The 25,995-nt window shown below is 46.1% G+C and overlaps 1 protein-coding gene and 1 long non-coding RNA gene across 3 annotated transcripts; one reads left to right on the top strand and one right to left on the bottom strand.

Moving 5' to 3' along the window:
* The first annotated feature begins 5,004 nt into the window (after window positions 1-5,004).
* LRRC8E (leucine rich repeat containing 8 VRAC subunit E) lies at window positions 5,005-25,744 on the top strand. 2 transcript variants are annotated; one of them, XM_081181657.1, is made up of 5 exons: window positions 5,005-5,160; window positions 11,930-12,068; window positions 13,251-20,437; window positions 20,971-21,147; window positions 23,921-25,744. In XM_081181657.1, the coding sequence occupies exons 2-3, from the start codon at window positions 11,931-11,933 to the stop codon at window positions 15,501-15,503; spliced, it is 2,391 nt and encodes a 796-aa protein (XP_081037783.1). In that variant the 5' UTR covers window positions 5,005-5,160; window position 11,930; the 3' UTR covers window positions 15,504-20,437; window positions 20,971-21,147; window positions 23,921-25,744. The 2 variants fall into 2 exon arrangements, with proteins under 2 accessions (XP_081037783.1, XP_081037782.1); XM_081181656.1 differs by lacking the exons at window positions 5,005-5,160; window positions 20,971-21,147 and adding an exon at window positions 10,774-10,980 and having other exon boundaries at window positions 24,050-25,744.
* LOC308580324 lies at window positions 9,883-10,674 on the bottom strand. Its single transcript, XR_014004798.1, has 2 exons — window positions 10,171-10,674; window positions 9,883-10,019 (listed from the first exon to the last, which is right to left on the bottom strand). It is a non-coding gene; the product is annotated as an uncharacterized lncRNA (long non-coding RNA).
* Window positions 25,745-25,995: the final 251 nt, after the last annotated feature.

Here is a 25,995-nt window from a genome sequence, read left to right as displayed (position 1 = left end):
CGTCTAGGATATGTCATTGAACTCTGATAATGGCTCTTGCTTGCCTGGGTGGAGGACAAAGAAAGGCATAGGATTGTGAGTAGAAACTAGCCTGCTGTACAGAGGGAAATTTTACATTGGTGGCTCTGCCCCATTTTGCCCCTGGCCCCACCCACCGCTGGCATGTGGTCCCTGGAAGGTTGCCCAGGCAGGAATGCAGCCCTTGGGCTTAACAGGGTTCCCCACCCCTTTGTGAAATTAATTTCTGGTGATGGACATATAGATAGTTCTTGGCAAGTGCTTGTCATTCAGAAAAAATGGTACTTCTGGCAAGGGCTCAGTATTGGGTCAACGTATGCCTGCCCAATGTGACCCATCCTTTTCCATCAGAATTGTTCTTGGCATATTGGCATGTTGCTTTGATGGCTGCTGTCGCTAATGGTGTGATATGTAATGGTTTCTGGGCGATGCTTATAACCTCCAGCCTTTAGTTTCCACCCCACTCCAATACAGTGGTCTCTCGGGTTAAGAACTTAATTTGTGTTAGAGGTCTGTTCTTAACCTGAAACTGTTCTTAACCTGAGGCACCACGTTAGCTAATGGGGCCTCCTGCTGCCGCCGCACCACTGCTGCGCGATTTCTGTTCTCATCCTGAAGCAAAGTTCTTAACCCGAGGTACTATTTCTGGGTTAGCCGAGTCTGTAACCTGAAGCATCTGTAACCCGAGGTACCACTGTATGTGGAATACAAGCACCAAACAGAGATGCCCTTGCTTTGGGCAGCCCCATAAAGGAGGTAGCCAGGAAGGAATGGACAAAAGTGGGAATGGATGCCTGGACGATGCAAAATTTGTGAAGTCTTAGCCCTAGCCAGGGGGTGGGCATCTGGGCTCTGCTTCAGGCAACAAAGTGCTTAGGCACTTGCTGCAGCTACAACACACTCAGATTTTTCCTGGAGAAGGTTGGGGAACGCTGATGCAATGTATCTTGTTAATCTCCTTGTTAAATAAATGCTAATTCCACGCTGCAATAAAGTGAGGCCCCAATCTTATGTACTCACTTACTAAAGAATAAACATCACCAAACACACGCACAGGGTTGCACTGCCAGGCTCCCCTCCTCCACCCACTTACTATTGAACTCAGGTTGCAATCCTATGCACATTTACCTACTCAAATCCCATGGAACTGAATGAGACTTCCTTCCGAATAAACATGCATACAGGCTTGTTCTGCCAATAGGACTCCCTTATTACGAAACCTGCATAAGGTCTAGCTGCATGTCCCAAATTGGTAAGAATGTAAGAAGTTGCTTTATTCCAAGTCAGACTGATCTATTTAATTTAGTACTGTCCACACTGACTGGCAGCAGCTCTCAAGGGTTTCAGTCAGGGGCATGGCCAGCATGGGCTCTGCTGCTGAGCTATGATCCTTCCCCTCAAAATAAAGTAAGTTTCTAGTCCTCATAGAGCTAAATAAAGGGTGTAATAATTAGATAGGTACGTAGAAATCTGGAAATGTGGCAGACCTTCATTTTGGGTGCTCCTTCACAACCAGTAATGAAGTCTGGGTAACCACTGTTATCTTCTTCAATGGTATTGCTCCACAACAGATCACTAGTTATTTATTTAACTACTACATCTCAGATTTTGATTAAAATTGCTGTTCTGGTTTATCTCACATGTCGAAGTCACAGGTGTGAATAAATGTTTCCTATGCCTTGTAGTTTTTGAGTTATGTGGGGGGGAATTAAAAATAGGGAATGCACGAATAAGGTCACTTGGGGGCCCCTCCAGGATTAGGAGGCCCCTGAAGCTTAAACTTCATTAAGTTTCATAGTAGATATGCCCCTGCTTATACCAAATCTGGCCACTGGTCTATCCAGGGTGGTGGATTTATGCCAGACCCATAGGAACTCTCAGACTTAGCAGGAAAAATTACCCAGTGCTAAACTTCTCCTTGGGAAAATGATCAGCATCAAACAAGAGGCAAGGTAATTCCAAAGCCAAACAGAAGGAGCGAGGAAGCAGAAACAAGCTGCCACATTTCTCAATGTTCTGGAGCTTTGGTGCCTGGCTGGCTTCCTTTCATTTACCTGCCAGTTGCTTCCGGGCTCTGGGATCCAGGCCTTCATACACAGCTGCACTGTTTAGACTCTTGCGAGGGGAAAATTGGCAACAACACAGGGCCCAGCTCCCCAGCCCACACACATATTGCTGTCAAGAAGAAATGGTCTATTCCAACCAGAGCTGCAAAACACCACAGACAACCTGAGTAGGTCTGTTTAGAGGTAGATCAGGGTCGGTTGAATTTCCCCCCAGACAATGAAAGGCTTTGAGCCCATTCAGAGTCCTAACGATCAGCTTTCTTGAGAACATAATAACCGCCTTTTATAGGCTGCTTTCCTCCACTCACCAAAGGGCAGAATTTAGCACAGGGTTTGTCTACAAGCTTGCCACAAACATTTTACGTAAGGGCTGGAGAGGGGATTATTTTTCCTTGCCTCCCACTTGGACATTGGCTGAAGCGGAGGAGCCTGACCCCAGAGGCAGCTGCATTTTTCAGCAGCACCGAATGATCTCTGGGTAGCCCCCGCCACAGACTGTGTCCAGAATGACTCAATGGCTGGTGCCTTTGTATGCTAAGGGACAGCACCTTGCTCCAGGGGAGGGAAAGGCTGCTGGCACTGAATGAGAAGGCTTTTTGTCCAAGCACAAAAAGACCTGCAGAGATATGAGACAGAGATCCATATCATCACAGGTGTGTAAAAGCATCTCCAGCCTGGGGCTAAGAAGCACAGGCAGACACCAAGGGCCTGGTTTTAAATGGTGACAAGACTTAAAATGGTGTGATCACTGGGGCCTTTTTGACGAGCTCTGCATGGAAACAGCACATGTCCCAGCTGGGAAACTGAAGGCTAGATTCGTACAATCATTTGTCCCACCAGAAAGAGAACTCTCAACATCCAAGGTCTTCCAACACAGTTGTGGGCCAGCACTAGTTTGGTTCTACCCTGATTGTGGAGATTTGCAAAGAATGCACCATCTAGTTTTTTTGCAACAGCAATACCTACATGGATCTCTAGTGCAAGGCGACTCCTCCAAAGCTTCACCTCATGACAGGGAGAAAGGGATCACAGCAGAGAAAAAGGATTGTATGCATCTGCTGTGAAGCCACATTCATCACACAATGACATGGAAAGTCCTTCAGCTACCGCAGAGGTGGTACAAAACTTGCCTTTTGTATGTGTGTGTGTGAACTCTGGGCTGGGGGAGGGGGGCGCACACGCTTTTTTGGCCAAAAGGCAGAACAGAAATAAACTCTAACAATGACAACACATTTTCATCACCTCCGAGTGATTTCAGTTTAGTTCATCACTTGGTGAGGGCAGCATAGGATGATGAGCTTTGTTCATGACTCAGGCACTGCAGATCAGACAACACTGGCAGCCGCCACTGCATCAGCACAACTGCAATATTCTTTAGTGGAAACGGTTAACTTGCTCGGTACTCCTGGTCACACTTTTTTTTTTTGAGTTTTATTTATTTATTAATGTTCTTATGTTACATTGTAAACATTATCATATTACATAACAAGGCTTATTATAATTTATTTTTCGACATGTATACAAAGTTTATATACCTAAAGAAAAGCAACAAGGACAAAAAAACTATTCCAAAATCATATATGTACCAACACTTTGGACTTCCTGTCTATCCCGTTTTATATAACTTTTTTACAAATGAATGTACTCTTATTATTGTATATTTCTTTACATTTTATCTAATACATTCCTATATCAATATGTACCCTTTCAGGGGCTTGGTCTTATTTCTCAACTCAGTCTTTCTCCAACGTCAATCGAATGCTAGCATTCCTGGTCACACTTTCAGGGGCCTGGTCATCCAGCCACCAGAGGCTGAGCGACACAGGTGCTCTTACACTCCTGTGTGTCCAGCACAGCAATCCCAGATGTGTTCACTCAGGGTAGCCCAAAACATTTTGGTACCTGAGGCAAACCACAAAATGGCATGCCTCCTCCCCCAAGGGAACAAGAATAGCTCAGCTGACTAGAGCATGGTGCTGGTAACACCAAGGTTACAGGTTTAATCCCCGTAAGAAACAGCTGCATATTCCTGCATTGCAGGGGGTGGACTACATGTTCCTCAGGGTCCCTGTCAACTCTATGATGAGAATAAAGATCTATATCAGGAAGATCAGGAACAGCACTTCCTGTTTGCTAAAAGGCCACTATAGGTGTGCTATTGTTGGGGAGTCTGCAGTTCTATCCTCCAAGGAGTGCACCACAGCGGTTGATGCCACTGTGGCAGCAGCAGCGGGCAATGCATTTTTTGGAGGCCAGGTCTGCTGTCTGTGGATCCTTGCCTCATGGGTGGGCAAGCCCTGTGTTCACTCCAAAAGAAGTTCTGCTACGTTTAATGTGACTTAATCTCAGTAAGGTTGTGAGGGGGGGGGGTGTGGTTAGGATTGCAGTCTTACAGTGGTTTGAGATAAACAGAGAAGGGCAAAGCCACCACCACAAGTGGTGACCAGGCTGATGCACTTTGGATCTTGCTGAGATGCCATCTCACTTCCTCCTGATATAACTCCAAACTGTGGAAGGAGTCAAGAGGCTGCGAGTTAGCCAACCCTTTTGTTGCATTTTGCCACATCCACATGAATGTCGGCCACCACTTGGGGTCATCAGAATCCACCAGTCCCAACACAGCCCCCCCCCATCTGCTTCAGACGTCCAGCGATCCTTGAGGGAGGTTCCAAGGCAGCGTGAGAGGAGTTGGAAATGGCAACTCTCCAGTGGGTGGTTCCCGGCCTGGGCCCGTCTCGGGCTGCTCTTCCTCGCTTCGCGTGGGCCGTCGGGGCGGATTCCTCTCGCTCGGTGCTTGGCTGGGCGGCGGCGCCCTGCGCGAGGTTCCCTCCCTTCCCCAAGCCAGCTCAAGGGAATGGGCAGGGAGGCGGGAGCGCCGGGCGCCTGGGGAGGGACGGGCCCGGCACTGGAGGAGGGCGCCACTTGTACCGGCCGACACCGCCGCCGGAGAAGCCAGCAAGGGCCGCTGCCTCCTAGCGCAGGTGGCCACAAGGAAGCCGGCTCAGGTGCTTCCGGGCGGCCGGGGCAGCCAGCGAGAGCCTACAAACTCCAGGCAAGCGGCTGCGGGGAACCGTCGGTGAGTGTGCGCGTCTTTACGCAGGCCGGGACGTCGGTTTTAGGGAGAGGCGGGATCGACCCATAAAGGGACCGCAGCGTGTCCCATTCACTTCCTCGAAAGTGTGGCCGCGGAGGGGGACTATAGATCCGGCCAGAGCCGGCGTGTTTACCTGGAAGGATCCCCACATGGTTCCTCGTGGAACTTCCTAGGCAGCGCGCTTACGGCGGGCGGCCCACGCTGACTTTGCCGCTAGAGGTATTGCCCCCCCCCCACACACACACCTTGGCGGCAAGAAAGCGAGCATGTAGTCTTACCTCTGCCCGGCCCGTTCCCAGAATGTGGGTGAGGTCCCGACGAGGTGATGCCCGAGCCTAGACCCCCGACAGCAACGGGAGCCTGGCACGCGCACCGACGGTGCCTGGAGATGCTGTGCATGGCTACCCTGTGAGCGCCCGTTTTGCCCTCGGGTAAACTGTGGGGGCAAGATTAGCAGGCGGTGGGGTCTCCCCTTTGTCCGATGGAGTGGGAAAGTGCGGAGGGGGCGCTAGCGGGATCTACTCCTCAAAAATGAAGGAACGTTGAGTGAAGAGATGTTCTCAACTTGCTCAGTTTGTAGCTCCCGAGTTTAGGAAGCTCTTCCCCAAAAAAACTCCATTTGGTCCGGCTGGAATGGCACCCTGCGCATGCACAAGGGGGCCTTCCTTCCTTAATATTGCATCACAGCCCCCAGGGATGAGCCCTGGCGCTGGAAATGGGCTTGGTGAGCCTGGGTGGATGGTGGTAGCCATCGCTGAAGGCAAGGGATTGAGCAAGGGTGAGGGGGGGGGGTATTGAGACCAGCTCCTGTTGGTGGGCTTCCCATGGGCATCCGGTTGGCTGTGAGAACAGGACGCTGGACCAGATGGACTTTTAGTGTGATCCAGTTGTGTTGAACTAGAGGACAATTCTATGCTTCTTTAATTGTATGCACTGTTTTGGCCCCACCATACTTTTAAAGCACACGGCTTCTTGGGAACTGTAGCTTGTTAAGAGGTAAACAACAGTCTACAGGATTATTCAGGGGAAGCCATGTTCTTTAAATATGCTATGGTGCATCTCTACCCAAATGTAACCATTGCAAATGGGCTGCCTGTGGTGGGGAACTTTTAGAACTACCACGGCTTAAAGTAACTGCTAGAGTTTTCCAATATCTTTAAAAATACAGGAGCTCTTTCTCTGTGTGTCTCTCAAATTGCAGGGGTAAGGGGAGTAAGGGGAGGACTAGGTACCACCAACTCCGACTTAATGTTGTGCTCCTTGGGTGAAAAATAGTCTTGGACTTTCAAGCGTTCTAAAGCAGGTACTCATTGCTTTGTCTCTACTTACAGGCTGGTTTTTCCAAGGAATGTATGGGGAGAACAGCAAGGAAAACTAGTTGATAGGAAAGATAAATAATTGCAGGGGGAAGTTGGCTAGCAGTTCCTGCTCCCTGATTCCTTTCAGAGTTTGGGAGCTGCTTATTCACACACAGTTGTGTATTCAAAGGCTGCAAACACATTTACACACTGCACATTTAAAGCACCCCTACTAAAAAGAACCATGGGAAATGTAGCTTACACAGAGCTACATTTCCTAGCACCCTTAGCAAACTATTATACAGTTCCTAGGATTCTCTGGGTGGGTGTGCTTTAAATGTATGGCATGTCTGCAGCTTGAGACAATGAAACCACAGCTTGATATACCTCCTGTTTTGTTTCCACTTTGACGAAGATAATACGTAGACACACAGCCACTGGAGTGACTGTAATTTAGAAAGTATTTAGTCTGGACTGGAAGTAGGGGGATAAGGACAGTCAGTCTGGCACAGAATCTCCCTAATTATAACGCATCTTGATTTACTCTTGCTCTCTAGGCACCTGCAGACCCTTCCTTCCTCCCTCCCACCAATCCTTCCATTTATCCAGACAGGCAGGAGGCATTACCAGAGTTCAAGGACACATTCCAGCTGGGCAAAACCCCTCAAAGTGTGATTTATTTCTTTCTTTATTCAATTTGTATACCTCCCTTCATCAAAAGATCTCAGAGTGGTAATAAAATACAAGATAATACATAGTAAAAAAAAAATTAAACCAAAACAACCCCCTTCCCACAGATACATTTGAAAGGCTATAGGATATTAATCAGCCAAAGGCCTGGCTGAAAAGTATCGTTTTCTCCTGGCGCCTAAAAATATGTAATAAAGGCCCAGGCGATCCTCCCTGGGGAGAGTATTCCACAAATGGGGAGCCACTGCAGAAAAGGCCCGCTCTTGTGTTGCCACCTTCTGGACCTCATGTGGATGAGGTGTACGAAGAAGGGACTCAGATGATGAACACAGAGTCCGGGATGGTTTAATATGGGGAGAGGCCGTTCCTGTGAAGAAGGGATAGTGAGAAGTGTGGTCTGGATAGAGTCCCAAGGGCCATATAGAAAGGGTTGCATTTGGCCTGCAGGCATGAGGTTTCCCACCCCCGCTTTACGCCAAGGGGCTTTTTTTAAAAAGGTGAAATGAAATAAATAATGGGATGTATTTTAGTGGAGAGAGGATGAAAGGTGTCGTGTGAAAGGAGCAGGAGGAGGCAGAGGGATTAGCAGGTGTGGGAAATGATTTGGAAGGCAGAATTCCTGGGTGCTCCACTCTTTCTTTCTTTTTTGGAAGGTATACGCCATCTAAGATTAGAATGGAAGGCAGGTAGTTTGGGAACCAAAGCATATTGTTGTTGTTTTAAAAAAACTTCTTTTCTTTAAACTGGGCGGAGACAGGAGCAGAAGAGCTGGTAGCCAGGATGCCCTGGAGCTATTTCTGTTCCAAGAGATCTTTCTATGGAAAATTACTACTCATAACATTAACTTTTATATAAGTTCCATTACTTTCAGAACATTTTACAAGTCCCATTAAAAGCTTGATTATTCAAATTGCTGGATTTGCCCTCTGTTCACCCCCTCCCACTTCTTTTTCCCTTGGCTGCTTCCTCTGAATGGTAACCTTCAGAGATAATTACCCGGCTGGTTTGGTGCTCATAGAAACCAGAACCTTATGCAGACAGTGTCTGTTTCAGCTGTTCAGACATGTTCTTATGGAAGAAGCTAAGAAAGGGCATGAGCCAGCTCTTAGCAACAGGAGACAAATTGATGTTGGGGAACAGCACCAATGATCTACCATGGAGGGATATTGGTTCTGGCCAAAGATTCATCTTGCCCAGCATCACATTGGCCAACCAGATGCCCATGGGAAGCCTGCAAGAGAACTTCCCTGCCTGTGTTTCCCACAAACAAGTATGCAGAGGCATGTTGACGCCAACAGAGGAGGCGGAATATCCACAAATTTGCCTATCCAAGTTGGTGGCCAACCCTCAATCTTGTGGGAGCAAATTCTACAGTTTAGCTACGCACTGTGTGAAGAAGGGCTTTCCTTTGTTCTGAATCTTCTGACATTCAGCTTCATTGAATGTCTCTGGGTTCTATTATATGTGAGAGGGAGGAATAACTTATTTCTATTTTCTCGACTCCATACCTAATTCTATCTAGCACGTCCCCTGCTTACTTGACCTTTTTTGAAACTAGAAAGCCTCAAATCTTGTAAGCTTTTTTCATGTGGAAGTTGCTCCAAGCCACTTGGTCATCCTGGTTGCCCTTCCTTGGGGTGATTTGGGTGTCTCCCCTGGTGCAATGAATAACAACACCCCTCTTGTTAATCATTGGACTTGCACTTGAGCGTCTTAGTAAATTGCACCTAATGATCTTTTGTAACAGGTTAGTAGTGGTGAGAAAACAAGTTCTACAACTCTTGGAAGGCTGGGAAGGATAGTGGAAACAAACACCTTTTTTCGCTTTCAATAGTCTCTTTGTGGAAGTGCCTTTCCACCATCAAAATTGACTTTGATCTGGAGGACTCTCTTGCCAGTTGCTGCCAGGCCTGTCTCAGTTAAACCATTTGGCTGACTCTGAAGAGTCAAAGCGAGTCTACCACATTTATTTATTCATTTCCATTTATTGTTTCCTATAAAATCTCTTGTTAAGTGATTTCACAGTAAAAAAAAAAATCAGCAAGAAAAATGATTTCAAGTCTAATACAAAAGATCTCCACTTAAAAGGCTTGTTAATAAAAGGAAGGTCTGGAATGGACGCTGCAAATACCATAGAGACAGTGCCTGCCTGATGTGTAAATGGGAGGGAATTCCAAAGAGCAGGTACCTCCATACTAAAAGCCAAATTCCTGTATCATATGGAACAGCCCATCCCTTTCAGAGTGCAATGACCAGCTGGGTATACAAGAGGTGAGAGTATCATTTAGGTATCCTAGTCTCAACCTGTATACCCAAACCAACAGTTTGAATTTAGCTTGGTAACTAATCAGCAGCCAGTGCAATTCTTTCTGCAGTAGCGTAACATGATGGCGATAGTCTTAGTCCCAGTGAACAGTCGAGCCCTACAGAGACTGTATTGCAGCAATCCGGGGGGGGCATGGAGAGGGTTACCAGTACATGGATGACAGTGGTCAATCTATCCTGGTCCAATTTGACATCTCTTAAACCACATAGTTTTGGGAGTCTGAATTAGATTAAGGAAATGTTGGCATGGGGTGAGTCTAGAGAGAAGCGTATTTTTCACACTTTTTCTAAGGTGTTATTTACTTTGGAACTATAACTTCATCAGTCAAGTTGGATGAATCCTGCTTGATGAAGATGAGATGGTGATAAAATCAAACATCTGAGGCATATGTATCAATGTACAGTAGTGCAATGTTTCAGAACTGGAGATTGAGGTAGAAACATCAGTTGGCTGCTTTTAGCTCTGTATTTGTTTTCATCATTGATGCAATTCTGTTGTTTATCCTTTGTTGTGCATCACTCTGGGCTCTGTTGGAGGAAGGGTGATTCACAACACAATTAATTACTATTGTTATGAAAAAAATAATATAGAAAATCTCCGTACTGTACTAAGCACAGTATGTTTTCCCTGCATGGTTCCCCCGCCCCCAGTTAACCAACACCTAAACTTCATGCTGACCTTTCATATTTACACATTTCACTGTTTGCACATTGTTGGGAACCTGCAATTGTACTGAGAAGCCACAGCCATCTACACACAGTTTATGTGTGGTGAAACTGATGAAGCCATTCATTCAGGGACCACCAGATTCCATGGATGCTCAGTCTGCTGCCATGCTGCCCTCTGCTGTTCTGAATTTTGCCCATGCAGTTTCCGTTTATGTTCCTCTTCGATAGAATGACTAGCACAGAGCAATCAAGGACCATCAGAGGCAGATCCTGCATGCCTACCAAGAGAAGAGAAGTCCATGTTGGGGGTCATTAGATAAACAGAAAGGGAGATGAAAACAGATCGCACCCTCTGATCATACTGCTAAAGAGTATCTTCCTTCTGGATTTTGGTAGGGCTGAGGCAACACTAGACTTTAGAGGCAGGATTAACATTCCCACCTCCTTGGTTCTCCTTGGCACATTCCATGCTGCTCCTCCAACATCTTTGGCCAGGCCAGTGTAGCGAGAGCACTACTATAGCAACCAGAATCTCAGAGACTGCTCTGTTCTATGGTGCCAGAGTCTAGGTGCTGGGCAGGAATGTAGCTGTGAAGGTTGCTCTTTTAGGGTTTCTGCAGAAGGTGTCATCCAGAGGACAGATACACATGTAACTTCTGATTCTGCCATCCCATCCTAAACCAAAAGAGAGGAGACGAAGGAATTTTGCATAAGCTATAGCAAGGAGATTGCCATACCTACACCAGTCTATTCAAAGATTAGATTTTCTCCTGGTGGTGTTGGAAGCCAGATCCATCTTCACCATGAGTACTCTATTTGGGTGAGTGAGTAGGTCTTGGCCTCCTCGATGAAGAAGGCATGGCTGCACATTTACATCTCTGAGAATCTTGCATAGAAGGCAGTATAATTGGTAGCATAGTGGGATCATCTGAATAGACAACACTGATCCCGTTATTCCAGTGTGACACTATTGGGCATTATATTCCCTGTGGCATCATATACCAGGCAGATTCATGTGGCCCTGAGTCTCGTCCTTCCATCCCCAAGACCAGGGTCCAAACTATGAATATACCTCTCTTGTTCAACTCTCAATACCAGACCCTACAAAAAAAACCTGTCCTAAAAATAAAAATTTGCTTCCACATAGGCTTGTACTTCAAACTACCACAATAAAATCTATAAGCATCATCACTTTGGGGGGCTGTTAGGTTGCCAGCGTTGCTATCTGTATTTTTCTATTTTCCCTGTGTATTTAAATATGTTAGCAAACACAAGCGAGGAATGGCAGTTTCTTGAATTCTTGCGTGAGTCCCCTCTGCAGCAATGTTGCTGACCAGATAGCCCTGCCTTGATGCTGGGTGTGGCAGCCATATAAAAACAATGGGTTTTCTTGGTCTTTGAAATAAGCTGCCTCACTGTGAGATGTGGATGCTGGCCCATGAAAGAGGAAGTAGCATGTCAAAGCACTGCAAGGGGTCCTTATGGGCCTAGAGATGTTACTGCAGTAGATGCCAGAGTCTGCCTAATTTGGCTATGTTTTCTGCCAGGTGTAAACACTGGCTATTAAAGTGTTTTAGGGCAGGCACCAATCTAGAAGGCAGCTGCCTCTTCATGTGCATGGTATTGTCCCAGTGGTGTATGTATGTTGGACAAAGGACACCTAGGTTGTGCAAGAACAGGAAGAGATTATAGGCCCTGCAGCCAGCCCATGAGCATTGCTAAAAGTGAGAGCTGACTGTTCTAATCCTTCACTGTCTTTTGGCAGGCAGTATGATCCCGGTGGCCGAATTCAAGCAGTTCACAGACCAGCAGCCTGCCTTCAAGGTTCTCAAGCCATGGTGGGATGTGTTGGCCGAGTACATCACCATAGCCATGCTGATGATAGGAGTTTTTGGCTGCACTTTGCAGGTGAGTGCGTATGGGGGGAGCCCACGCAGTGCCTAGATGCCGCCATGGTGTCATAGAATCAGAGGATTGTAGAGTTGGAAAGGGCCCTTGCAATGCAGGCGTCGCAGCTAGAGCATCCGTGAAAGATGGCCATCCAACGTCTGCTTGAAAACCTCCAAGGAAGGAGAATTGGAATCATTGGAATCTTGGGGTGATGTTCCACTGCCCGTGGAAGAAGAGGCTCTAAATGTTTGGGGGCAGTCTGAGCAAGGGTGGAAATGACCCTAGCACAGAAATGGTCAACTTCTACAGCCTGGGGGGTTGGATTCTCTGCAGCCCACCACTTGTAAGGGGTGGCGGCCTAGCACTGTGCAGCCTCAGTAACTTAGGCAGGGAGGCTCTGTTCTCCAAACGTTGAAGACCGACTTCTCTCCTACATGGCAGAGATGAGAGATTGAGTATTGAGTTTACTGTATTCATGCAGCCTTAGTACAGAGAAGAAGGTATGGGAGCCACAACTTTTAAGATTCTATCCCATGTTACAGAAAGGGCATGAAGTATTAGGTGATATATACCAAAGCAGGCCTGGGAAGGACCTCTGTGCCATGACTTCACCTTCTCTTGCCAATGCTTTATCATAACACTCCTCGGATCCAAAGAAGCCTACAGAGCGTTAGATCCTTGGGAAGGAAAGATAAGACATGTCTCATATAACCCCTCATTCTGTAATCAGTATTGAAAACGCAGCCCTATAGCTGACACAGCATAGAGAATGCATGCAGACGAGTTATTAGCAGATTTATACAGGGGCAGATTTCCCCTTGGTCCCTTTAGTATTAAGACTAGATTATCAGTTCATTTAAATTAGCTCCATTTTGACTACACATGAAGCAGTATTAGATATTAGACTTTGTCATTTCAGACTACAGTTGGGGGAGGATCCTTTTTTAATAACACGTAGAACAAAAACTCCTTAAAAGTGAAACCAGCACATCAGAAAGAGCTGTTCCAGACCAGCCCACTCCTTGCTATGCTAGTTTTCTACATGCAGGGACTTTTTTAAAAACATATGAAGAGGTACAGTCCATTCAGCCACTTCAAGGCTTTCCTTGTTCATCCCCACCTGATATAAACTGTTGTGTTCTACCACCAGCCTGTTTTCTATCATGTTCCTCTCTTCTCTTTCCTAACCTGATGTGACAGGTGACACAAGATAAGATTATCTGCCTTCCCAACCATGTGCCTGATGGCACAACCTTCACTGGTGCATCTTGTGAAGATTTCACGAAGAAGAGAGCCAATGCCTCTGAGCCAATAGGACCCTCTGCCAGCCAGCGAATGAATGGATTGAAGAACAACCTAGACCTCCAACAGTACAGCTACATCAATCAGATGTGCTATGAGACGGCCCTCCATTGGTATGCCAAATACTTCCCATACCTCGTGGTCATCCACACCCTCATCTTCATGGCGTGCACCTCGTTCTGGTTCAAGTTTCCTGGGACCAGTTCCAAGATTGAGCATTTTATCTCCATCCTGAGCAAGTGCTTTGACTCGCCCTGGACTACTCGAGCCATCTCTGAAGTCTCTGGGGATAACCAGGAAAATGCATTCTTGGAGAAGGGGTACCGGAGGAGGAAAAGCAGTGCTCCCAGCGAGACAGCGGAACTCAACCCCCCCGGGGGATCGGTGTCAGAAAAGAAGGTTTCAGAGTCCTCCCCGGTTAGCCTATTGGACAAGAAGGAAGGGGAGCAGGCCAAGGCTCTCTTTGAAAAGGTGAAGAAGTTCCGGCTCCACGTTGAAAAAGGAGACATCCTTTACACCATGTATATCCGCCAAACCGTTCTCAAAGTCTTCAAGTTTCTCGTCATCATTGCCTACAATGCAGCCTTGGTTTCCAATATCAGCTTCATTGTGCCATGCACTGTCAGGATGGAGGACATGACAGGCTATGACCATTTCTGCTGCAACCACACCAAAGCCCACCTCTTCTCCAAACTGGCCATCTGCTACATCTGCTTCCTTGGCATATATGGCATGACGTGTCTCTACACCCTCTACTGGCTGTTTCACCGGCCACTGAAAGAGTACTCCTTTCAATTTGCACGCAACGAGACAGGCATCAGCGACATTCCTGACGTCAAGAACGACTTTGCTTTCATGCTCCACCTCATTGACCAGTATGATTCCCTCTACTCCAAGCGCTTTGCTGTCTTCCTTTCCGAGGTCAGCGAGTTCAGACTCAAGCAGATCAACCTCAGTCATGAGTGGACGGTGGACAAACTGCGGCAGAAGCTGCAAACCAACGCCCAAGGCCGGCTGGAGCTCCATCTCTTCATGCTACCAGGGTTGCCTGACACCACCTTTGAGCTGAATGAGCTGCAGTCCCTGAAGCTGGAGCTCCTCAAAGATGTGACATTCCCACCCTCAGTGACTCAGCTGGCCCAGCTCCAGGAGCTCACACTGATCAACTCTCCCGTCAAGCTCTCTTTCACCTCTCTTATGTTCTTCCGTGAGCAGCTGAAGGTAATGACTGTGAAGTTTGATGACATCAAAGATATACCACTATGGACCTACAACTTGAGAGGCTTGGAAGAGCTGCACATCTCAGGACTTTTCAGCCCAGAGATGGGCCGGGCAGGGACTCTGGAGAACCTGCGTGAGCTGAGGAATCTGAAGACCTTGACTCTGCACAGCAACATCTCAAAACTGCCACCTAGCGTGTCTGACGTTGCCGCCCATCTGCAGAAGCTCAGGATCTACAATGATGGGACTAAGCTAGTGACCCTCAACAACCTCAAGAAGCTCTTCTCTGTGCAAGAAGTGGCGCTGATAAACTGCAACCTGGAACGCATCCCCCATGCTGTCTTCAGCCTGGTGAACATGCAGCAGTTGGACCTCAAGGATAACCAGCTGCAGTCCATTGCAGAGATCATCAGCTTCCAGCATTGCCGCAAGCTGGTGTGCCTCAAACTTTGGCACAACCACATTTCCAGCATTCCTGAACACTTCCGCAAGCTCAAGACCTTAGAGCAGCTTGACCTCAGCCATAACCGCATTGAGGTCCTCCCTTCCCAACTATTCCAGTGTTCTAGGCTGCACACTTTGGACCTTTCCTATAACAATATCCAGGTCATTCCCCCCGGGATGGGAGTCCTGCAGAGCCTTCAGCATTTTGCCATTTCTCACAACTCCTTAGAGGCACTGCCAAATGAAATCTTCTTCTGCAAGCAGCTCCGGGTTCTCAAAGTGGGACACAACAAACTGCATCGCCTCTCTGACCGCGTGAGTTGGCTGCCTTTGCTCTCCACGCTAGACTTGAGAGGAAATCCCCTTCAGGCCCTTCCCTTGGAGATTGGCCAGTGCTCAGTGCTCAAACGGAATGGCCTGCTGGTGGAGAGCAGTCTTTATGAGGCGTTGCCTTTGGAAATTAGGGAGAAAATGGAGGATCAGTGATGAGGAGAATGATAAAGGGGACAGGGGTGTCCTCTCATGTGTTGGCCCCTTTGAGTCCAAGCATGGACTGAATGGGGGAGCTGGCTGGACTTCTATCTTCGGCTGGAACCAAGGAGGGAATGGGAACTTTTCACCCTAATAAGGGAGCAAAGGAATTGAAAAGACACAACAAAGAGCAAAAGTAGAAAGTGACTTTTAAAAAAATAACCCTGTTTTCTGAATGGATAAGACCACAGGAATTGTCCATTGGGGCGGGGGCGGAAGCAAACTACACCTGACCAAATCATCATTATAGCTATTTTTGTACGTGTGTTGTGTACTGGTGTATCTTTGTGAAATGCCCTGGGGCTTTGCGGGATTGTTTTGTTCAAAACTCCTATCTCTGTTCCCTTCTCCTCATCAATGTGTTCAGCTCACAGGCCTGTAGCTTACAAAGCCCATCTTTTGAGCTTATTAGAAAACTTTCTTTTCTGCGGTTTCAAATTCCTATATATCATGGGGTGGGGAATCAGGGACAGGCAACTCTTCAACAGGGAAATAGCCTAATTCCTTTTACTTCTTTGTTCAAAGAAGGGCTGTGTTCCTTAGCACTGGACGGCCAGAGCACAATGCCTTCACATACCACTGACTGTAAGGAATCTTCTTATGTTTGTGTGTGTCTGTGTACATATGCATGTATACCTTAATCCTTTCTGGTTTCTGTTTTTGTCACATTCTAATCAGGGTGACATTAGTTTATCAGTTCTTCTTGAGTGCTAGAGCTGAACTTTCTGACTGTTCAGATCTCTTCCCTCTTCAGGCTAGGAGAGCCTAGCACCTCAGATCCTCTTCAGAACTCACTTCCTCTCTCATTACCTTCTCACGTAATTTCAGTGAGCACCACACATGGAAGAGAGGAGGAATCCTGCACTGTGAAAACCCATCCTCACTACCACTCATGAAAAGCCACCTCATTTCCCCCTGGAGCCTTTAATCAGTTCTCCACATATTCTAATCCCAGCATAGGTTGAAGTCGCTTTCTCACGCCTCCTATAAGCACAGACATTCTTTCTACCCATTTTCTGTAATCAAGGCAGGTAAGTGCCTTTTGCTTAGCACATGAAGGGAGATGTGGGACTTCCCAGGTGGCTTGGGCTTGCTTCTGTTTCATCCCTTTGGGTCTCAGCTCTCTTATGGCCTCTTGAGACGCAAGCAGACTCTTCTGGGCCTGCCGTAACCTGGCCTTCTCTTCCTGCTTTACCTGATTGCAGAGCACTTTGGGGCATGTAAAGGCCATTGGAAAAGGGACCCTGCTTTCTCAATAGCAAAGAAACTCAAAGCTGGTCTCAGAATCCTACCTGTTGGCAGCAGACTGCTTCATATCCAGTTAAAGTATGTTTAGAAAAAGTTTATTAAAAATAAGAGAGAGCTGAAATGCATGGCATTAAGAAACAATAGTGCACACTTTTAGCAGATGCTATGCTAGCTCTCTCTCTCTCTCTCTCTCTCTCTCTCTCTCTCTCTCTCTCTCTCTCTCTCTCTTTTGGGTGTGTGTGTGTGTGTGTGTGTAATGTTCCTAACCCCTACTTGTCTTTGCTCATAGAGTTGCTTTGTCCTTAGAAACCTCACAATCTGGTCCGAAATAGTTTAGTTCATATGTCTTCTGCCATATTCAATACACAGAGGTGGTTGGATAATGATTTCACTTTCCATTTGTTGAGAACTAGTTGCTTGAGGGAACTTGCACAATAAGGGAGAGGTTGCAGTAGTCCCTGGTAATTATTGTTTTGGTTAATGAAGTCCTAAATTCAGAGCCTGCTGAACAACGAAGGCTGAAGTCCTGTGCACACATAACGGGAATAAATCCCACTTGCACTTGAGTCAGCATTCATAAGACCAAATAGAAAGGTGGCAAGGAGACAGCCATATCTATTTGCACTCTTACCAGCAGTCCTTGGGACTCAGCTGCTGAGCCTTGGTTTTGACAGGAGCAAGCTGTGCCCTACACTGGGGCAACCAGGCAACCAGCCAGCCAATGCTTCATACCTGGGAATGGCACAATAGGCCTCATTCCTCATGCCCTGGTGGTTGGAGGAGGAGGAGGAGGAGATGGGTGGGAATGTGAAGCAATGGGTGGGAAGGAGAACCGGCTATGTGACTCACTGGGAGAAACCAACCAACATAGCTGCATTTTGGGAGTGCTTCTGAGGCCATAAAATTGGAAGAGGCTGTTCTGCAGCAAGGTTGTAAAACAGGCCTATTGTGCAGGAACATGCTTTAGTAGCATGAATAACACTGATGGTGTTAACACTGTGGTGGGTGGCCTGGTGTTTACATGAGCATGCACCAAAGTAATTATTTGGCAGTTCACACTTTGGTTTTCCTGGCAAAATGCATTTACAGTGGTACCTCAGGTTAAGAACTTAATTCGTTTCGGAGGTCCGTTCTTAACCTGAAATTGTTCTTAACCTGAAGCACCACTTTAGCTAATGGGGCCTCCCGCTGCCGCCGTGCCACGATTTCTGTTCTCAACCTGAAGCAAAGTTCTTAACTCAAGGTACTATTTCTAGGGTAGCGGAGTCTGTAACCTGAAGCGTCTTTAACCTGAGGTACCACTGTACTTAAAAGACTTAAATAACATGGGGGGGGGGTAGAAGAAACGCCAGCAGAATTAAAACAGATGTAAAACATTGTAAAAGGCCAGAGTCAATGTAAGAGATCTTCAGTTAATTGGGTAGGAGGCGTAACTTAGTGGTAAAGCACATGCAAAAGGCCACCTCAGTCTCCAGGTGAAGGATAACAGGTGATAGCTAATATTCACCTACTTGAGCCGCTGCTCAGAGTAAACATTACTGAGCTAGATGGACCAAGAGCCCTACCTGGTATAAGGTAGAATCCTATGTTCCCATGTACTTGGTACTAAAAGGATATAAAGTGCCAGCTGGGCTTCCTGGAGAGGACATTCCATAAATGCAGTGCCACCACTGAAAAGTCCCTTTCTCTGATCGCCCCCCCATCTAACCTAAATAGGTTGAAACACTTAGAGATGTGCCTCAGAAGATGACCTGTGCATTTGAGCAGAGACCATGAGGCTGCAATCCTAACCCCAGCCCCTGGGAGTAAGCCAGGCAAGCGAGAAGCACAGTTCAAGGCCACATTCCAAGGAGACACCTGAGGGCCAATGAAGGGTGTGGCCTCAGGTGGAGGCATGGCCTAGGGAGAGGTGTGAAGGGCCTGCATCTCTCCCTCCCTGCCCAGGTCTGAAGTCCCCCGGGGAGGTTCAACTGGTGCCTTCATTATACACCTTTAGATGCCAAGCAAAAATGTTCCTCTTCAACCAGACCTTGGGCTGATTGACATCTTATACCCCTTTGAAAATTGTGTGTGGGAGGGGGTGAGCGGGATTATTGGTTTGTGGGTTTTTTTGTTCTTGTTTTTATCATGTGCTTTTATATTGTATTTTTAGGTTGTGAACTGCCCTGAGATATGTGGGCAAAGGACAGTATACAAATGTAATAAATTATCGTCTAAGCAGTACACCACTTTAGGTTTCAGGCAAGGAGTTTGGGAAAACACTGCACTGCACCACAGAGGAGTCTGTCAGAAATAGTTGGGATTGTCACTATGTACATCCACTGCCTTTGATATGGGCAATGACTGAAAGGGTCCAGACATGATGGATTAGATGTCGGGCTGGATCATTTGCTCCAGTAGCTACTTATGCCAGTATTGGATACCCGGCAGATTTATATTCTCTCTTCGATCAGAGGCCTTCAACTGGTGGATGGGGGACTCACTACCAGGTTGCCTGATCTAAGGTGGGTCACAACAGCAGCACTACCATCATACAAATGTATGGAATGAATGAATGAATAGGTCCCCAAATACTTGTTTGGGTTACATAGGGGTCCTGTGTATGAAACCGCAGAAGATTGTTGCAGTTTAAACATTTATGTGCTATGTCACTAGGTTCATTGGCTGTGTGTTGGAGCCAAATGCCACCTAGTGGTTAAAATTATTCAAGCACCTCAAAGAGCAATCATAAAATGCTCTTTTATTTGTGGTGGGTGTTCAAACTCTACTAGACAAGGCTTTTCAGGTATAAGGCAAATAGCCGATTCTTCAAACCCCACTGAAGACTCAGCCTACGCACCACTGTGATTTGCTCTCCTATGTGATCAAATAGCTGCAGACTTCCTTTTGGAAGGGAAGGTTATACATTTTTAAAGGGAATAAATAAATAGGTGGCCACTTTCTATTCCTAATATGGAATTAAGCCTCCTTACCAGTCTTCACAGCATACAGATTTCTGGGATCACAACCAACCACATTGTTCGGCTGAGTCAGGTCTTACAAGACTGTATGTGGATAGAGTGGGTGATTATGTTCCTGTATTGCACAAGTGAAAAATAATGCAACTTTAAGGAGAGATTTTGCAAAACTGAATCAAGGAATACAGTACATAAAACCTTGACCAAAATATATTGCATCTGTGCCAACTCTGACCACACATCAGAAAGGGCGGGACCTACCAGCTGATACATGCAAAAGACATGAGTCAGTCAGGTTTCAGGTCTTGTTATGGGACCTAGAGAAGCTGAGGGAGCTGAGAAAGAACAAGTGGGTGGTCCAAAACAGGGACAGTAGCTTAGGGTGCAGGCATCACAACAGAGAAGAGTCCCTCAGACTGGGGCTAAGGCTTTATTGGGCCTAGTGGACAGGGATTGGCCTTTGAGGGTCACATGACTGCTCAGGTAGACCAGTATTACATGTAGTTGAAGCAGAGTTCAGCCTGCCAAACATGCAGTTAAAGCAGAGTCCTGGTGCTGCAGAGATTAAGACACCAGTCTGCTGGGAGTCCTGGTTTGTGCACACACAGTGGGTGCCATGTAACAGGCCTCTGCCTCCAGGGAGCTTGCAGTCTACAAGAGCCAGTATGCTGTGATGGCTATCATGTTGGTATTATACCAGGATCTTCAAACTGACCTGTATCAACTTGCGTGCCCTTCCCTTTCTCCTGTGTGGCTAGAATTTCCATGTGCGTCACATTCTTCAAAGTTTCAATTAGTCCTTGATTCATTCTGAAAATCTTTTAGCCTCGTTATTTCAAAGTTGTGTAATGCAGGAACAGATTTCTTGCTCAAGCCACTCCACCCATCCCTGATGACCTTATGGCTGTTATTATCAGCCTTCCCTACCTCACAGGGTTGTTATGAAGAGCAAATGAAGGCAGGGAACTATGTTTTGTGGGTGAGGAGTTCTCTAGTGGTTTAGTGGTCTTAGCTTAGCCCCTTCCTTCCTTCCTTCCTTCCTTCCTTCCTTCCTTCCTTCCTTCCTTCCTTCCCCCCTCTCTCACATTTTTCCACTGTGAGTTACAGAAGACAGAATAAGAAGTGTGAGTGTGGGAGTTTGTCACAACTGGTAGCAATCCCTTTGCAAGCAAATGAATTCCGAGCAACGAGTTTTGCTTCCCTCCTCCTTCCTCCAGTCCTTTCGTCCTGCCTGGAGCTGCCATGGAAACGGAATAAAGCCTCTTGCACCGAGTATAGTGTGGTGTGCAGGCTTAACGCACAAGCAAAGGAGAGGGTCTGGGAGAGAAAGATCCTTGCAGACGGGAGAGAAAAGAGCAGAGGTTGTGCATGAAGAGTTCTAGAACCGCCTGCAGGTGAAGAATTGATGCCAAATGGGATAAGGAAGTCAGAGAGGGGCAGAAGGTTGGCATGTAACCCACAGCCAGTGTTATAACCACAGCCAAAAAATGCTTGTGTCTATGCATGCTAAAACCACCCTTCTAAATGATATTTAAGGACAGCCTGCTGCAGATCTAGCAACAGTGAAGTGGTTCTGTCTCAAGGCTAAGTGTCTGGGAGTGCATGTTTTGTTGGTGGATGTTTTAGGGTGCCCCCAAACTGTTGATATTTTGTGGGAGGAATACACACAAATACTGGAACTTTAGGTTTGCACAATTAAAGTGGATTGCAACCCTCTGTCATCCTAGTGTCACAAATCCACTTTAAATAAACAACATTGGACTTTTCGCAGTTTGAAAAGTGATGGGGAAATGCTTTCAAAAGTGTGGGATGAGTGAATTATTATTATTATTATTTATTAAATTTGTATAACACCCTATTCTTGCAGGTCTAAGAGTGGTTCAATGACATGTAAACACCCTGCATGCAAATAAGGGTAAATGTAAGATAAATACTCTTTGTCATATAACTACCCCATAAACAAATCAGAACAAACGCTCAATGAAGATCAGACATTGACCAACTATTGTGTAAGCTTATCAGGATCATAGCTGTCAACGTTTTCCTTTTTTTAAGGGAAATTCCCTTATTCCGAATAGGATTCCTTGCAAGAAAAGGGAAAAGTTGACAGCTATGATCAGGATGAATGCTGAATAAACAGGTTGTCTGGAGGAACCCCGAGTATCGTGAACAAACAACAACATTTTCAGCAGCTACAGCCAAAAGGAATTGGAATCTAAAGCAACAGCTGCTTTCAGAGACACCAGGATTAGATCCTCTCACAAACAACTTTTAGCACAAATGTGCAAATCACTTATTGGTATCTCTGCTTTTCAACTTCAGGTAACAGTAATTCTTCCATCTACTCAGAGTAAGATATCATTAAGCCTAGGCCATTTCCCACTTGCCTGATCCACTGTAGGACATGGAAAACAAAGATGGGGAAATGGAAAGTTGCCTAAACGCCACAGAGTAAACCACCCTCTGTACAGCCTTAAGGCATTTTTCCATCTTTCCGTTTTCCACAAAGCGAAGTCTGGTTACAGGATCTAAGGAGAAACTGTGAGTAAGGAAGTGTTGTTGCTATTTATGACTTGGAGAGCATCTCGGCAGATGGCTATATGAATTATATTCTTAGAATTTTTTAAAAAAACACGTATTGAATCTTTTTCAAGCCACTCCATCTCATTGCAATTATTCTTATTATTCAATTAGGTATTTATATCCTGCTCTTCTGCGCCAAAAGCATAATCAAGACAGCATGCAGGATAAAATAATAACAAAAACAAACTAAAATGCAATGTTAAAAACAATAACAAGGAAGCCACAATAGCAGTAAAAAAAGCAGGGTTATTTTAAAAAAAATAAGTGTCCATAGGTCAGGGGTGGGAAACCTGTGGCTCTCCAGATGTTGTTGCAGACTCCTCAGTGGCAAGGGTTGATAGGAACTTGAGGACTCATCTACATTAGTACGGAAAAGGTGTTTTATATGTGTTATAACACTGTGACACCAGATAGCACTGTGGAATTCCAATTTTAGCCAACATGCTTTCCCACTATGTTGTTTACAACACGTTTTCCTGAAACACTTTTTTAATGTATCTAGATCCAGCCTAAGACCAGTGACAACTGGAGGGCTACAAGTCCCTCCCTGCCCTAGATTATTTATTTATTTTACATTTGGAATGGCAGTTGCCAACTCAGCATCCACAGATGCCCTGCTCCCACATTGGTGCCCCTGGGTGGGGGAGGACAAATTATGAGCTTTCATCTTTTTCTTTTTTAAAAAAAGTAAGGCTCTAGCCTTCCAGGAAAGTTATGAAGCAAAACATACAGGTACCCTTCTAAGTGATTTCTGCAAGATGGGGGCTGCTGCCTGTCAATGCTTTTAACCAACGGATGAAGCTGTGATTGATAAATGTGTTGTTTAGACACCAGGCATTAGGAATCCCTGGGATCCTAAAGAGCTACTGTTTCCCCCTGTCCTTTAGCGCACTTTTCCTGTTTCTGTCTGTCTTATTTATAGTCTTTGGATTCTCTTTAGTTTGCCCTTCTTTTCCCCGTAGCAGCCAGGATGCATCTTCCCTAAGGTCTCTTAGTGTTTACTAGGACTTATTCCCAGGTAAGTGGGTGCAGGATGGCAGCCTAGACTTTGGTTTATGGTTGACACTCAGGAAACAGGAGGTTATTGTGTCTTTGGCAGCTGTATGGCAGGCAGAAACTCAACAGGTTAAGGCAAGCCTTTCCTAGTATGGAAAGCCTCGCCATAACTGTACTGTCTCTAAGTTTGGGTTATGCCTGACCACTTTGTTCATCAATGACGGCGCTATCAATAGTGCCACACAATGCCCGCTGTACCAGGAGAGGAGCATTCAGTGTGGCAGCATCAAAACAATGGAACTCCCTCCCAATGTGCATTATGCAAGCGCCTTCTGTTTTATAATTTCAAACACATTTCTGTTTAACCAAGCCTTCCTTGAAGTGTGACCAGTTCTGTATTTTAGTCATTTATCGCCGAACAGTTTTAATGTTTAACTTTTTATATTGTTCTGAGTAACTTTGTATTGCTCACAGTTTAGGGTGTGTGTGTGTGTGTGTGGCACTAGCTAAATGTGCTAAACATGCAGACTTTGTTTCAGTGCAATAGCCAAGGATGTTACTCAATTCCCACTTACCATTTGCTTCTAGTGATGTTTAACCTGACAGAAGTGACCTTCCTCGGTGACGCCCACGCTCGGTTCCAGACTCTAAAGCCTTGGTGGGATGTCCTGATGGACTACTTGGTAGTAGCGATGCTGATGGTCTCTCTCCTCTCAGGTACTCTGCTGATTTCTGTTGACCATATGACCTGCTTGCCTCTGAATTACAAGCTAAATGAGACCACAGCAGCTATGCTCAAGCCTGGAGCTATGAACAGTGCCATCAGTGAAGAGTTTTCTGCTGAGAACAGTGGACGCCCAATCAACCTTGACTACCAGCAGTACCTGTACATAAACCATGTCTGCTATCAGAATGCTTTGCCTTGGTTCTCCAAGTATTTTCCTTACCTAGCACTTGTCAACTCACTGATTTTAATGGCAAGCAGCAACTTCTGGTTCAGGTACCCTAAGATGTCCTCAAAGATCGAACACTTCTTATCCATCCTCATTAAATGCTTCGAGTCACCTTGGACCATCAAGGCCGTCTCTGAAATGGTCTACCAGAATTTCCTAGACCTACCCCAAACCACAGATACTAGAGGGTGTCAAGAACAATTTATTTCCCCTTCATCCTCTCCTATCCTTGACTGGAAGGAGAGGGAGCAGGGCCGGGCACTCTTTGAGAAGATCTGCAGATTCAGGGCACATGCTGAAGGTGCCAGCTTGATTTATATGGTCTACATGGGACAATCAATCTTCAGAGTTGCCAAGATCCTAACTGTGCTGGGCTACACCTCCAACTGCATAGGAGCCATCTCCTTTGAACATGTTTGCTGGCTGGACACAGAGAACCTCACCGGCTACTCTGTTTTCCTCTGTAACCACAGCTTGGCTTTCATTCTGCAGAAGTTGATGGTGACCTACCTGTTCCTGGTATTCCTCTATGGGGTGGTGGGGGCTTACCCACTGTTGTGGCTGCTGCGGCAGCCGCTGCAGAAGTATTCCTTTAAGCAAATGCGAGAAGACAGTCACTTTCTTGGCATCCCAGATGTCTACAACGACTTTGCTTTCCTCCTGCACATGGCTGATCAGTGCGACCAGCTATACTCCTGGCGGTTTGCCATCTTCCTTTCAGCCATGAGCAAGAGCTCTTTGCTGGATGTGGGCCTTGAACACAAGGCAAGTATTGAAGGGCTGCAGCTGCATGTGCGTTGAGACTCAAGGGCATCAGAGAACTAAGGCTTCACAAGCTGCCAGGCTACCTAGGGCCCTCTTCTGTGAAATGGAAGTCCTGAAGCTTGCAAACAGTCCCAGACTAAAGCAGCCAGAAAAATAGGTATACTAACCTTTCTCAATCCTCATTGGTCAAGATGGGCCCCACTGACCTAGGAAGGCCCACAGTATTCCACATCACATTTCCTGACATTACAACCTGGGGTTGTCTCTCTCAGGGGTCTCCACCAGTATCTCTCTAGCAACTTTGGCAAGATGAAAGGTTCAGACCTGTCCTTGTTGGGCTGGGATTATGAATATGGATTTCATATGGATATGGAAGAAGGGGTACAGCTCAATAGTTAAGCATGGGGTTTGTATGCAAAAGATCTTGGGTTCAATCGTTGGCATCTCCAGTTAGGGCTAGGAAAGGCTCCTGTCTGAAACCATGGAGAACTGCAGCCGGTCAGTAATACTGATCTAGACAGATCAAGAGTTTGATCCAGTTTCAGGAGCCTCTGATATTCTGATTAACTGAGGGCTGAAGATAAGGCAAATTCACAACTGGATCCTTTAACTTTCTTTTCTATTTTAATGCAGTACTTTTTATTAGCTGCTCTGCAATAAAAACAACAGGTACCTGCATTGCCTGTGAACTTTCCTCCCTGGGGTTAATAACAGTGCACTCACTCTCTCTCTCTCTCTCTCTCTGGGTGTGTGTGTGTGTGTGTGTGTGTGTGTGTGTGTGTTGGGGGGGAGGGATCAAGGAATTGGTACCAATAATTGGAAAACTTCAATAGAAACCAAAGCCTCTTCTGTATTTCTGCTTAAAACAGCAGCAACAACAACAACAAATAATACACTGACCTGGGAATAAGTCCAATAGGGACATACTTTTGAGTAAATATGCAT

Source organism: Podarcis bocagei (genome assembly GCF_964188305.1).
Source record: "Podarcis bocagei genome assembly, chromosome: 2".
Taxonomy (NCBI): Eukaryota; Metazoa; Chordata; class Lepidosauria; order Squamata; family Lacertidae; genus Podarcis; species Podarcis bocagei.
This window is presented reverse-complemented; position numbering and strand designations above follow the sequence as displayed.

Excerpts from the sequence above, each read along its gene's own strand:
- LRRC8E (XM_081181656.1), top strand. Across the intron at positions 12,069-13,250 it reads TTTTTGGCTGCACTTTGCAG|GTGACACAAGATAAGATTAT; the intron begins GTGAGTGCGTAT and ends CTGATGTGACAG.